General features: G+C 42.5%; 1 protein-coding gene across 2 annotated transcripts in view; it reads right to left on the bottom strand.

Moving 5' to 3' along the window:
• Positions 1–415: 415 nt before the first annotated feature.
• Positions 416–11,823, bottom strand: part of LOC144806091 (vomeronasal type-2 receptor 26-like) — a 1,640,897-nt gene continuing 1,629,489 nt past the window's right edge. For both annotated transcript variants that reach the window (XM_078672531.1, XM_078672538.1), the window contains 2 exons: positions 10,750–10,873; positions 416–2,989 (listed from right to left, as the gene is read on the bottom strand). In XM_078672531.1, the coding sequence (XP_078528657.1) occupies positions 2,082–2,989; positions 10,750–10,873 (1,032 nt within the window). In that variant the 3' untranslated portion in view covers positions 416–2,081. The remainder of the gene's footprint in view (positions 2,990–10,749; positions 10,874–11,823) is intronic.

Genomic DNA, 11,823 nt, shown 5'->3' with positions numbered 1-11,823 from the left:
CTTCCCAGAGGGTGCTCTGAATGAGGCTGTGGAAGCATATCCTATGCTCAAAAAAGAGCAGCTGAGAACTGAGTTGACTGTACTGTACGCAATGCCTGTGTACCGGAAGGCCACAAGTGCCTTGACTTTGCTGACTTTAATACATAACTGAATATGGAAAAGTTACTTACAGAGACAGTGACTTTACTAAAAATTGTCATTACCACTCCAATGACAATAGCCGAAGCTGAACGATGTTTTTCAGCCCTTAAAGCTCATAAAGACATTGCTCAGGAACACCATGCTAGAGGAAAGACTCAATGCTTTGGCGATGCTCTCTGTAGAGAGCAAGCTAGTCCAAAAAATACCGGACTTCAACAATAAAGTTATTGACAAGTTCGCTACACTGAAAGAGAGATGTGCTGATTTACTTTACAAAAAGTGAATGCTGCTACTTGTTTGTTAAATAAAATAAAATACTGTGAGTGAGGTACTTAGAAATGCATTGTTATCTTTGTTTTTAAAAGTTTTCTAGTGTTTTGTTCTACTTGGGGACTAAACAGATTTTACTGATCAAATGGCATATAAAGTACATTCTGCAGCACTTAAACACTATAAACTGTGTGGAAAGACATGCGTGATAAAGTCACATGCGTTCTAATGGAAACGTGGTAAAGGTAATGCGTGGTTCCCAATGCTTTGTAAAGGCTGTTTCCCAACTGCTGTGAAACTTCTTCTACTCTTAGAGCTGAGATTTCCATGAAAGTCTTATAGTCTGAATTCAGCCGCGTAATAGGACAGAATATATGAAGCTCTGTGGTTATACTGAATAAGCAGGTACCTATGTTAGGACAACTATTGATGCAATAACTGCACTTTCCAAATTGCTTTATTAACCTTCCTGCTTTCACAAGTTTGCTTGGAAATGCACGATTTTTCTTCGCTCGCTGCGCTGCAATATGCAAATTAGTTTACGCCCACCACTTTCAAATGTCACCAGCCACCCCTCAGTGAATGTAGGCCTCCATAAGTGGGACAGTGTCATTGACAGGCGGCCACAAACTGCCTCTTGCTGAGGGGGAGGCTGTTTCACACAAGGGACTTATAACGTTTTACTGGGGCTCAAGACTACCCCAGCCAATCACTCGCTAGAGCACAGTCATGATCTTCTAGCCAATTAGAGACCACCAATAGTTCACAAAATTATTTCTTTCAGCATTTCTGATTGGCTGTAATTATTTACGTGATCTAAGGTCGAGTTATCTATCAGCTAAAATTGACATTAAATCGTCTTGTCCATCACCAAAATCAACATGTTACGGGCATTGTGCAAAATAAATCCCAAACCCGAGGCATATCGTTTTCTGTTTTTGTCCCCAATGCAGCCTCTCTTTTCTTGTATATACCAGTACTCCAATTTAGGCTGCCAATCTTCCAAACAACTGTCTACTATTCTTGCACTGCTCCCACGAATTAAACATAGGATACCAACTTCATTTTTAGCCTCCAATTTCAAATTCCTTTACATTTACAGAGCATTAAAAAAGCATCAGTATTTAGCTTTGGCTTTTTTATGTGCGTACACTTTATTAATCAGCTAATATTAGTTACTTTTCTATATAAACATGGAGCTCCATAGTAGGCATTACAGACTCATACAGGGCCCAGCGACCACACTGCTCAGTGGCACTGGCTGCTGGCTACTTCAAGTCTGAAATGATTATGTGTGAGTGCACGTTTGTGTGTGTGGGCGTGTGTGTAATTTATGTGATGTGTGTTTCATTTATGTTGTCAGAGGGAAGGCTAATAACCAGAAGCAAGGTTTGCTCATCTACATGGCTGTAAATGGTTTTAAGCACATTTCAAAAGTGCCTGCCTTTTGCCTGCAAGTAATCTACCATAATAAATCATACACACCCTGATCCGTCGATAACAGAGCTTGCTCTGTTGGGATGATGGAGGACTTTTCCTCCTCCATCTAAAGGATCTGCTGCCAAATTTTAAGAAGTCCTCCTAGCTCACAGACATCACTCTATTTTCTAGTTCTAGTCCTGCATTCAGTAGTCCGAAGACATCAGTATTACATGTGAATGTGAGAAGTCTCAGGTGATTGCGTGTCTGCACATTAAATAGTCTTTTCTGTTCCACTCAGGCCTTAGGAGGATGATGTAGACTTTGGGGATGAAGATACAGCCCAGGAGTCCTGTGCTGGAAGTCAGGATGGCAAAGACCTCAACGGCCACCATGTACCTGCCTTTGGAGCTCAGGTATGCTGGGATGAAGGCGACCCAGACACTGCAGAATACCAGCATGCTGAAGGTGATAAACTTGGCTTCGTTGAAAGTATCTGGTAACTTCCTAGCTATGGAGGCGACAGCAAAGCTCAAAAGAGACAAAAATCCCATATAACCAACTACAGCATAAAATGCAAAGACAGAGCCCTCATTACACTGCAAGATCATCGTCCCTGTTTCTGATCTAGTATCAATATCTGGGAATGGAGCAGACAGAATGAGCCAAATACCGCAGATCAGCACCTCCCCCACTGAGCAGAGAAGCACCAAACAGCTTGGTATTCGGGGTCCAACCCACTTTCTAAACTTACTTCCCGGCTTTGTGGCTTTAAAGGCGATGAGAACTGTGATGGTCTTTGCTAGTACAGAAGACACAGCAATTGTGAAAATGATCCCAAAGGCAGCTTGTCGAAAGAGGCATGACATCTTTGAAGGACGACCAATAAAGAGGAGGGAGCAGAGGAAGGACAGCATGAGGGAGAGGAGAAGGGTGTAGCTGAGATCCCGGTTATTGGCTTTCACTAATGGTGTGTTTCGGTACTTAATGAAGATTCCCAGCACTCCCACAGTGACAACGGAGAAGAAACTTGCAATGCACGACGCGACCAAACCCAAAGCATCCCCAAAGGACAGGAACTCCACAGTCCGTGGAATGCAGGCATCTCTCTGCTCATTGGACCACTGGTCTTCAAGGCACTTTATACAGTTTTCCATATCTGCAAAAAAAATATCAAAAGGAGTTAAGAAAACCATCCATTCAAAGCGGTATAGGAACATAGTCACCAGAAGTCCCCTTCTTAGTTTGTGCTTTAACCATCAATTCAGTTCATGTCTTGACAAACTGCTGCAGTTAAGGAATAGCTAGCTATTCATTCCTATGGGCCTAGTGGCCCATAGGAATGAATGGGAATTGCATGCACAATTTGCTAGTACCAAATTGGTACTCGCAAATTGTGCATGCAATTTCAAGGGTGCAAGGGTGCCAAAAGGACATCCTGTTGCACCACTGAAATAGCTATGTTACCACATGTTGCGCACATACATGCCCCAATGGCATGTGTATGTGTAATATGAAACTTTGAAAAAGGCACTTTAGTGCATTTTTCAAAGTTTTGGCAAATTACCATCAAGTTCAAATTGATGGTAATTTGCGATCCCTAATTGTGAATTCGCAGTTTGAAATTGCATCAGGCATTTCGGGAATCACAATTTGTGATTCTCTAAATGCGTTTGCAATTTATGTAATCGCAAATTTTGCGATTACTTAAATTGCTATTTTATATGTGGGTTGAGGCTCCCAAATTTTCGTTACTGCATGTGCCCCTTAGTTTCTTCATGGGGATTTAGGGCCAATTTAGAGTTTGGTGGACAGGGAACTCCATTGCAAACGTGTTGTGGTATACCCTCTCTGCGAAAATCCTGCACTGTCCACCTCATTTAAGGATGGGCATACAGTGAGTATTCTATTGATGGAGCCCCCATTGGCTCTGCCGAAGTATTCTTTCTCCGATGTCGCAACCGAGTGGGAGCCATCAGATGAAGGATATTTCACTGTCAACCCTTAAGGTGGGCAGTGTGATGTCTTTTATCCTGTCTAGTAAAGAAAACATAACAGTAACAGACAAAACAAGCCAAAAATCCATGATGGCAGATCCTGTCAATGTAGAAGGATGTCCATGTGGCCAGCAGACATTTCTAAATTTGGTGGCCCACATTTTTGGAATGGTCATACATAGGATTGACAGAACTAAGGAGAATATGTTTATTTACGCCCTGAGGTAGTCATGTTTGCACAAATGAGTGCATGACGAAACACGTGTTGGCTGCACTTGTTGGAAGTGGTTGTATTTTTGGGACACTGAATTACTCAAAGTATTTGGAACATTCAATTAATTAAATCAATCTCTTGGATTACTCAACTATCAGATTGGAACACTGTCAGTATTGGAACTGCCAACGATTATAAGTGTTGGATTTGTTTATACTTTTGGATTTACCTGAAACTACTTGAAGAAGGATTTACTCTGCAATTTGGAATGAACTTCTTTTGGAATTTGTAATAGTTGTTAACATTTACACTGGAGTTGAAGAAAGGGGAAACATGAATGAATTAATGACTACACATTTGTATAGCGCATGGTTACCCGGAGGCATCCCAGCGCTTTTGTGGTCCATTCATCTCTGATGTATTAGAGGAACAGAAATGTTTTCAACATGTTCCTAAACCTGAGGTGGTTCTCCTCCAAACGGATAGCATCAGGGAGGTTGTTCCAAAGTTTTGCAGCCTGTAAAGCAAAGCGCCTACCACCCATACGGATCCTCCTAATCCTTGGGATTACCATTAGATTCTCATTACTGGATCTTAAGGTCCTGCATGTTTGATAGGGACGAAACAGGGGAAGGAGGAGGTCTGGTCCAGAGTTAGCCAGGGCTTTATGCACAATAGTCATTGCCTTGAATTTAATCCTTTGTTGTACAGGCAGCCAGTGGAGTTGGGCGCAGAGCTGATTTGGCTAATGTTCTTCGTGGGATGTCCAGTAACATCCGGGCTGCACAATTCTGGATAGTCTTTAAGATCTTAATTGTCCCGTTTGGGGCTACTAGATAGACTGCGTTGGAGTAGTCCAGGCGTGATAGAATCAACGTCTGTACTAATATCCTCCTAGCCTCAAAGGGAAGCATTCCTATGATTTTTCTCAGTGATCTGATCAAGGCATAGCCGGTCCCTGCTACCTTCCGAGCCTGTGCCAGGAAATTGAGAGCTGGGTCCAGCCAAACTCCCAGACTCTTAATTTGATCTTTTGGGAGCGGGGGCTGGCCCAGAATATCCGGCCACCATTCCTTTACAGAGGTGGGTGCATTATGTCCCAGCATCATGACCTCTGTTTTAGCTCCATTCAGTTTCAAGAATGACTCGTTCATCCACTCATAAACTCTGCTGAGACAGGAGGATACGTTGTTATAAGTCGACTCCTGCCCAGACAGAGTGATGATAAGCTGAGTATCATCAGCATAGGTCACCAGTTGCACCCCCCAGGGTAACACCACCTCAGCCAATGGTCTCATATAGATGTTAAATAAAGTAGGGCTGAGGGATGAACCCTGGGGAACACCACATTGTAGATGCATTGATGGAGACACAGAGTCAGCCTCAAACACTGAAAAGGTCCGATCGGAAACGAAGGATTGAAGCCACCTCAGTGCGGTCCCAGTGATACCTAAATTACTCAATATTTGAGTCAGAATAGTGTGGTTAATAGTATCAAAGGCCGCACTGAGGTCCAATAGTAGTATGGCAGCACACTTCCCTTCATCTACAATCTTCCTTGTTTCCTCCACTACTGTAATAAGGGCAGTTTCGGTGCCCTGTTTGCACCTAAAGCCAGTCTGGGTGGGATGTAGTAGATTGTTACTCTCGATGAAGGTGGATAACAGGGAGTTAACATGTTTTTCGGCAATCTTACTAATAGTAGGCAACAAAGAGATAGGGCGATAATTAGCCCAATCATCAGGGTTGAGGTTGGGCTTTATTAATAGCGCCCTTACTCTTGCCTGTTTCCACACAAGTGGAACTACTCCAGCTGCCAAGGAAGTATTAATCACATCCTGTATCACCGGAGCCACCGTGTCTGAGACCAGATTAAGGACAGTTGGTGGAGCTACATCGATTGGTGAGCCTGATTTCAAGTTCCCCAAGAGCACTTGGACCTTTGCACAATCGAGGGGAGAGAATTCCTTGAGCAGGATCAGGTCTTGGGCAGGGGGAGGGATGGACCTACCGGGTTCACCTGGAATGAGCAGTAAATGTTTGCTACCTTTGTAGCAAAGAAATTTGCCAACTCCCTGCAACGAGGGTAAGACAGAGACGGGTCATTAGTAGGTGTAGGGGGCGTGACTAAAGACTTAAAAATGTAAAAAATTTCCCTGGAGGAACTAGCGGCGGAAGTAATTTTCTCCTGATATTAATTGGACTGGGTAACTTTAATAGCCCGTTTATAGTTACGTAAAGCTAACCTATAGATGTTTTTACTATCTTCATAGTAGTCTTTCCTCCAACTCCTCTCCTTGTGCTTACATATCTGTTTAAGGGTTCTCAGCTCTCGGGTGTACCAGGTTTTTTTATTCGCCCCCTTACGATGAGAGAGTTCGACTTTAGGGAGGGTCCTTTACATCCTTTACAACGCAACATTTACCACGCTGTGCCTTTACGACGCAACTTTTACAACGCAAACCATTACAACGCATTGCACTGGGGGCGCTCTAGGATAGGGAATAGATTTAATTTACTATCCAACACCTTCCCTACTATCCACGGGGACTGGAGTTGAAATAGTAAATTAAACTATTCACTATCCAGCGCCCCAAAGCACTATGCGCTGTAAAGGTATTCGTTGTAAGTACCGCGTTGTAAAGGCATGCATGGTAAAAGCATGCGTTGTAATGTCATACATCCTGAAGAAAGTGATTTCTGTGATGTTATTATAATTATTTTGAGAAAATTTAACCAAATATAGGATATTACTGTATGAGGCTGTGTCTAACTAATTACTTTTTTTATTCATTTTTGTACTATATATCTATGAGAATGGTTTGTAGAACATTGATCTAGAGTGTGCCCAGGGAGGAACTGTTTTGCAATATGTATAATGCCCACAAAGTGGGCTTAGTGGGGTTGTTTGGTAACCAATCCATTTTCCACCCTTATTGAAGCACAACACATTACAGTGGTTTCTTTACTTTAGGCTAATAGCTAAGGGAGAGCGCCCTATTGGAAACCTAGTTACCAAAAGTTCTAGTTTTGTTCTCCTTGGAATGGTGGATGTGTTCTAAGGAGCTGAGGGTGTGGTGCCATGTTTGTACAATGCACCAGCCAGTGGGTGAGGGTGACTCCTGGACGCTCTATAACCAATGGGTAGCAAGTCCCCAAGGGAAAACTTCCCCATTTTCAGTATAACCTATTTGCCGTATTACAAACTATCACACGGCATTCTAAAGAAAAATAATAGCCCCTAGAAGTGGTGACAGAATGGATGGAGTTTCATGGGGTCAAAAGGCCCTTCCCCAGATCTCATTTTATAATATACTATGAATAGGCTGGCCTCACCGTGACCTTTCCCAATGTCAATTCCAGGAATATGTTGACCAGCATACTTCACATCCAGTCTGTCATGTAAAAAGGCCTGAACCATTGAGCCCCCTCTTGGAGTGCTTTCACATCTCCTCAAGGAGTGAAGCACTGCCACTAAAAATAATTTGTCTACTGGAGCTTCGTTTAGGAAAATTAAAGCTTTCTCTAAGTAATATTTTCTGTACATTTATCAAAAATCCAACATCGACAAAGATTTATATTTTGATATATATTAAAACAGCAGCTGAATGGACTCAGTAGTTTTTTCCAGACCAAAGTTTAAAAAATAGTGCTTTAATTCTACTTATGTTTTTCTCATAGAAAATGGCACAGTATGTATACAGTGGAAAAACCTTGTGAAGGATAGTCATTGTAAGAGCATGGCAACCATAAATATCTGCATCCCCAACTCTTAAATACCAATGCCTGTGCCTTGTGGGCGGCACAGCTTATTTAGGAGGGATTTACTTTTTATTTAAAAGTATATTATTTTCTGGTCAAAAGGGTTATTTTGACAGGTCTGCTGATCCAAAAGCTGCACCAGCCAGGCTACAAATGTAGGCATCAAACCATACTTTACTGGTCAGCCTGGTAGCTGGTATAAAACATACTGCAGTTCACAGGTGAAATTAAACTTCCATGCCATCAATGTATTTCTTGCCCCATATAATATTGCTGTACTGGAAAGCTAAATATACCAATAGGTGATTAGTCAAATTTACTATGTTTTAGGGTTCCAAGCACACACACTGGGAATTGGACAAAAGTGCCCCAGTTTGAAGAGTTAAAAAAAAAGCAGCGTCACTGCACAGAAAATACGTCTCGGCATTCAAAAAGAGGCATTAATAGCGACACCAGCTATAAACCTCTTAAGTGCGGCCGTCGTCCAATGACCGACGCTGCAATACCTCCCCAGTGCGTCTGTCGGCCATTGGCAGACCCTTCGGAGAGCTATACGGGCATTGCCTTTTTTCTTTTTCTTTTCAACAGGTTGCTCGGGAAAGCTTTTGGAGCAACCTGATCATTTTGTTTGTATTTACTATAATGATGGTAGGCGTGCAGGGTGTGCTGACGCCGTTACAGGAAACTGAAAGTAAAATGAGCCAATGGACTCATTTTGCTTTCAATGAATCACGGCTAGTGGGCATATATCAGTCTTCCCTTTCCAATGCCACCTCTGCTCAGTGGATCCCTGCTTGGTGATTTTCTTAAGTGATGGATCCTCAAGCTTGGAGCCCCCAACTAGCTTGCAGGGATAGGGGCGAGACCCTCGGGCAAGAGCGTGTGCTCCCCATTGGCAACTTTAAAATGTCAGTCTTTCTAAATGGGGTTATTATGGTTGATCTGCCATCCAGGGGGCAGCAATCCCAGTCAACTGATCTGGGTTTAATCCATCATCATTCTTTAGCTCACTCCACCACCCCAGCTCAGACAAGGCCATATGCAAATCAGTCTGACCCCGTGCCTCATGGGAACAATCCAGCCCGAACTGCCAAGCCATGTTTTCCCTCGACCAGAAATAAGCATCCTGGGACTGGTTTCTGGCTAATCAGCTGTCATCAGCCAGGCTAGCTTGAATCCAGTGAGGGGAGGAGCCCACTTGACACCAGGGATTTGTTTTTAATACAAAGATAGGTGTGGGTGCTTCCCAGCATTGGGATGGACATCCCCCACACAACAAAAAGCAGCAGATAGTCTTTCTGACACACCTGGTGGCAGATGGGGGTAATTATCCTTGCTCTGTCCTCCGGGAGATCGGGCAACACTAGGGGCAGAATTCATGCAATATTTTGGGGAAGGTGTGCTCCCCCGGGCATGGGCCTGTGCTCCTCTCCATCCAGTGGGCAAATTGTATTTCTGCCCTTCCTGGGGGGTGGCTAGGATTTTGACCCCCCAATTTGCCATCCCCTCCCTGGGGTCTGAAACTCCACCAAACAGAACGAAAACAAACAATAGGATGGGTTGGCTTACCCTGGTATCAAGCCATACCCCAGCCCCAATGGGGTCAATAGCGTCTTACTGCTCTCCTAGAGCCTGATAGGCAGCTGGTACCAATTGGGCAGGTTGTCACTTGGGGGTTGAAAATCCACCTGACAACAGGGATTTTACCTTTGGGGCAAAAGCAAATGATGTGGGAGTTGAACTGTGGCATTGGCCACAACCCACCCCAAAAAGGACAACCCAGTCTTTACCCCCCAAAAGGGGTAGACAGGAGGTGAGCATCCAAGGTGCCCCTAGGGGGTTGCAAATATCCCACTGTATGGTAGGAATATATATTTTTAAATAAAATAATGGGATGGGTCATGCCCATCCTTATATCCGGCTCCACCTTCATTTCTAAAACCTCAACAGTCTTTCTTCTTTCCTGCGGATTAACCCATCCCATCCCAATGGCAAGTGAGAAGACATTTTATTCTTTTGGCTGTTTTTTTAACATATGGGCCAGGAGAGTGAGGCTAAGTCCAAATATTGTCCACTTGCAATGGTGAACAGCTGAACTTTTTCGGTTTGAGCAGGCTGCTACCTGGAGAAACCTACCAGACCCAGACAGGTCTGAAAACTAGACATTCGGGGGAGTCCAGGGTGGTGTGCTTCACATGCATCCCACACCATTTTATTACCCACAATTAAGTGAATGCAGGGTGGAAGGAGGTTTGTGGCCCCCCTCAGATTCCAGAAGTTTCCATCACAGAAATCTGTAGAAAATGTTTTTTCTTAGTCAAAGTTTGAGGTTTGCAAGGGATTCTGTATAACAATAAATCTGGTGGGAACCACACAAGTACCCCTACCCTGGATTCCCTTAAATGTCCAGTTTAAATAAATGTGCAAATGTGCTGTTCCCACCGATGCCAAATGAGCTACTGCCCAAAATCCACAGCTACCCATTTTACACAAAAAATGTACATTTTTAGTAAAACAATTTGATGCATCATGTTGGTTTTTGGGCCGTTTTCTGTTGTGGTCACTAGGCCTACCCACACAAGTAAGGTACCATTTTTATCACAAGACTTGGGGGAATGCTGGGTGTAAGGAAGTTTCCCACAGGTTCCACAACTTTCCATCATAGTAATGTGAGGAAAATGTTTTTTAGTCAAAGTTTGAGCTTTGCAAGGGATTTTGGGTTAAACATCCTGATGAGAACTACACAAGACACCCCAGTCAAAGCTTGAGGTTTGCAAGAGATTTTTGGTCAAACATCCTTCTGCGAGCCACACAAGTCACCCCACCCTGAATAAGTTTCACAACATATCAGCATTTGCTTAGCCCAATGACCCCTTCTCAATGACTGAGAAGATAAATGTGCCTTTGACGTGTATATCCTAAATCATATGTTTGCTGATGACCTACCAGTTGAGTTGGTGATTTCTCCCTCAGGGCAGCGGGCGCAGTCATAGCAGCAGACTGGCCCCATCTTCCAAGGAACCTTTCTGTATCCGGCAGGACAGCTCTCAGTGCACACAGAGCGAGGGATCTGAGGAGCAGGACACACTGGATGAATGCAATAACATAAGGCATCAAAGAAGTGAGAGGCAAAAGACATATGACAACACAGACTGATTAATTTAAGAAGAGATAAATAGAACATGTAATAATAGAGTGAGTGGTATGAGGAGCACAAGACAAAGGGCTTATGTGAAAACACAATGTTGGATTAGGAAAAAGAGACAAAGGATATATGTGATTATACAATGTGTGATTAGGATGAATAGACCAAAGATATATATATATATGTGATAATACAGACCTAGAGTTATGAGGGCAAATATACAGTGGATATGTACTAATAGAGCAAGGGACATGATGAAGAAGAGAGAAAGGATGTATATGTGAATACAGAGCAAGGCATATAATACAGAACAAGGGGCATGCAGAGTAAGAGACAAATGATATGAGTGATAACGGTTTGATCAAAATATTGAATTACTAATATAGTGAGTCACAAATATCACAGACATAATATTGTGATATCAAAAATAATATGGGACTTAATAATGAAGGCAAGAATATTGTGTGTTGGATAGACATTTATCTTTTTTTTAAATACAGGTTTGTATAATTATGTTTTATTTAATTCTGTTGTAAAACATTTCTTTTTAATTATTTTGACAGTTAGTTATTTCAGCATTATTTAGCACTTTAATGTATTCGTGTTATAAAGATATTTGTGTCAAATTTCTTTATTTATGGTTTTAAGTTTTTATATTAAATATCTTTATTCAATTTATTTAGAAATTGGTAATTTTGTTACAGGTGTTTGCATTTGTGCAGGATTAGGGTGGAAAGTCTTTTAAAAATGAAAACGATTGTTGTTAATTTATAGTGCAGTGCATAGTAAATCTACCCACTCCAAAATCCAACCCTTTCCCTACTTTTGCTTGTGTTTTATTGGGAATAGTAAATCTGACCCCTCCAAAGCACAAA

This window comes from Lissotriton helveticus, chromosome 1_2 (genome assembly GCF_964261635.1).
Source record: "Lissotriton helveticus chromosome 1_2, aLisHel1.1, whole genome shotgun sequence".
Taxonomy (NCBI): Eukaryota; Metazoa; Chordata; class Amphibia; order Caudata; family Salamandridae; genus Lissotriton; species Lissotriton helveticus.
Note: the sequence above shows the minus strand (reverse complement) of the source record. Positions and strands in the feature narration are given on the sequence as shown.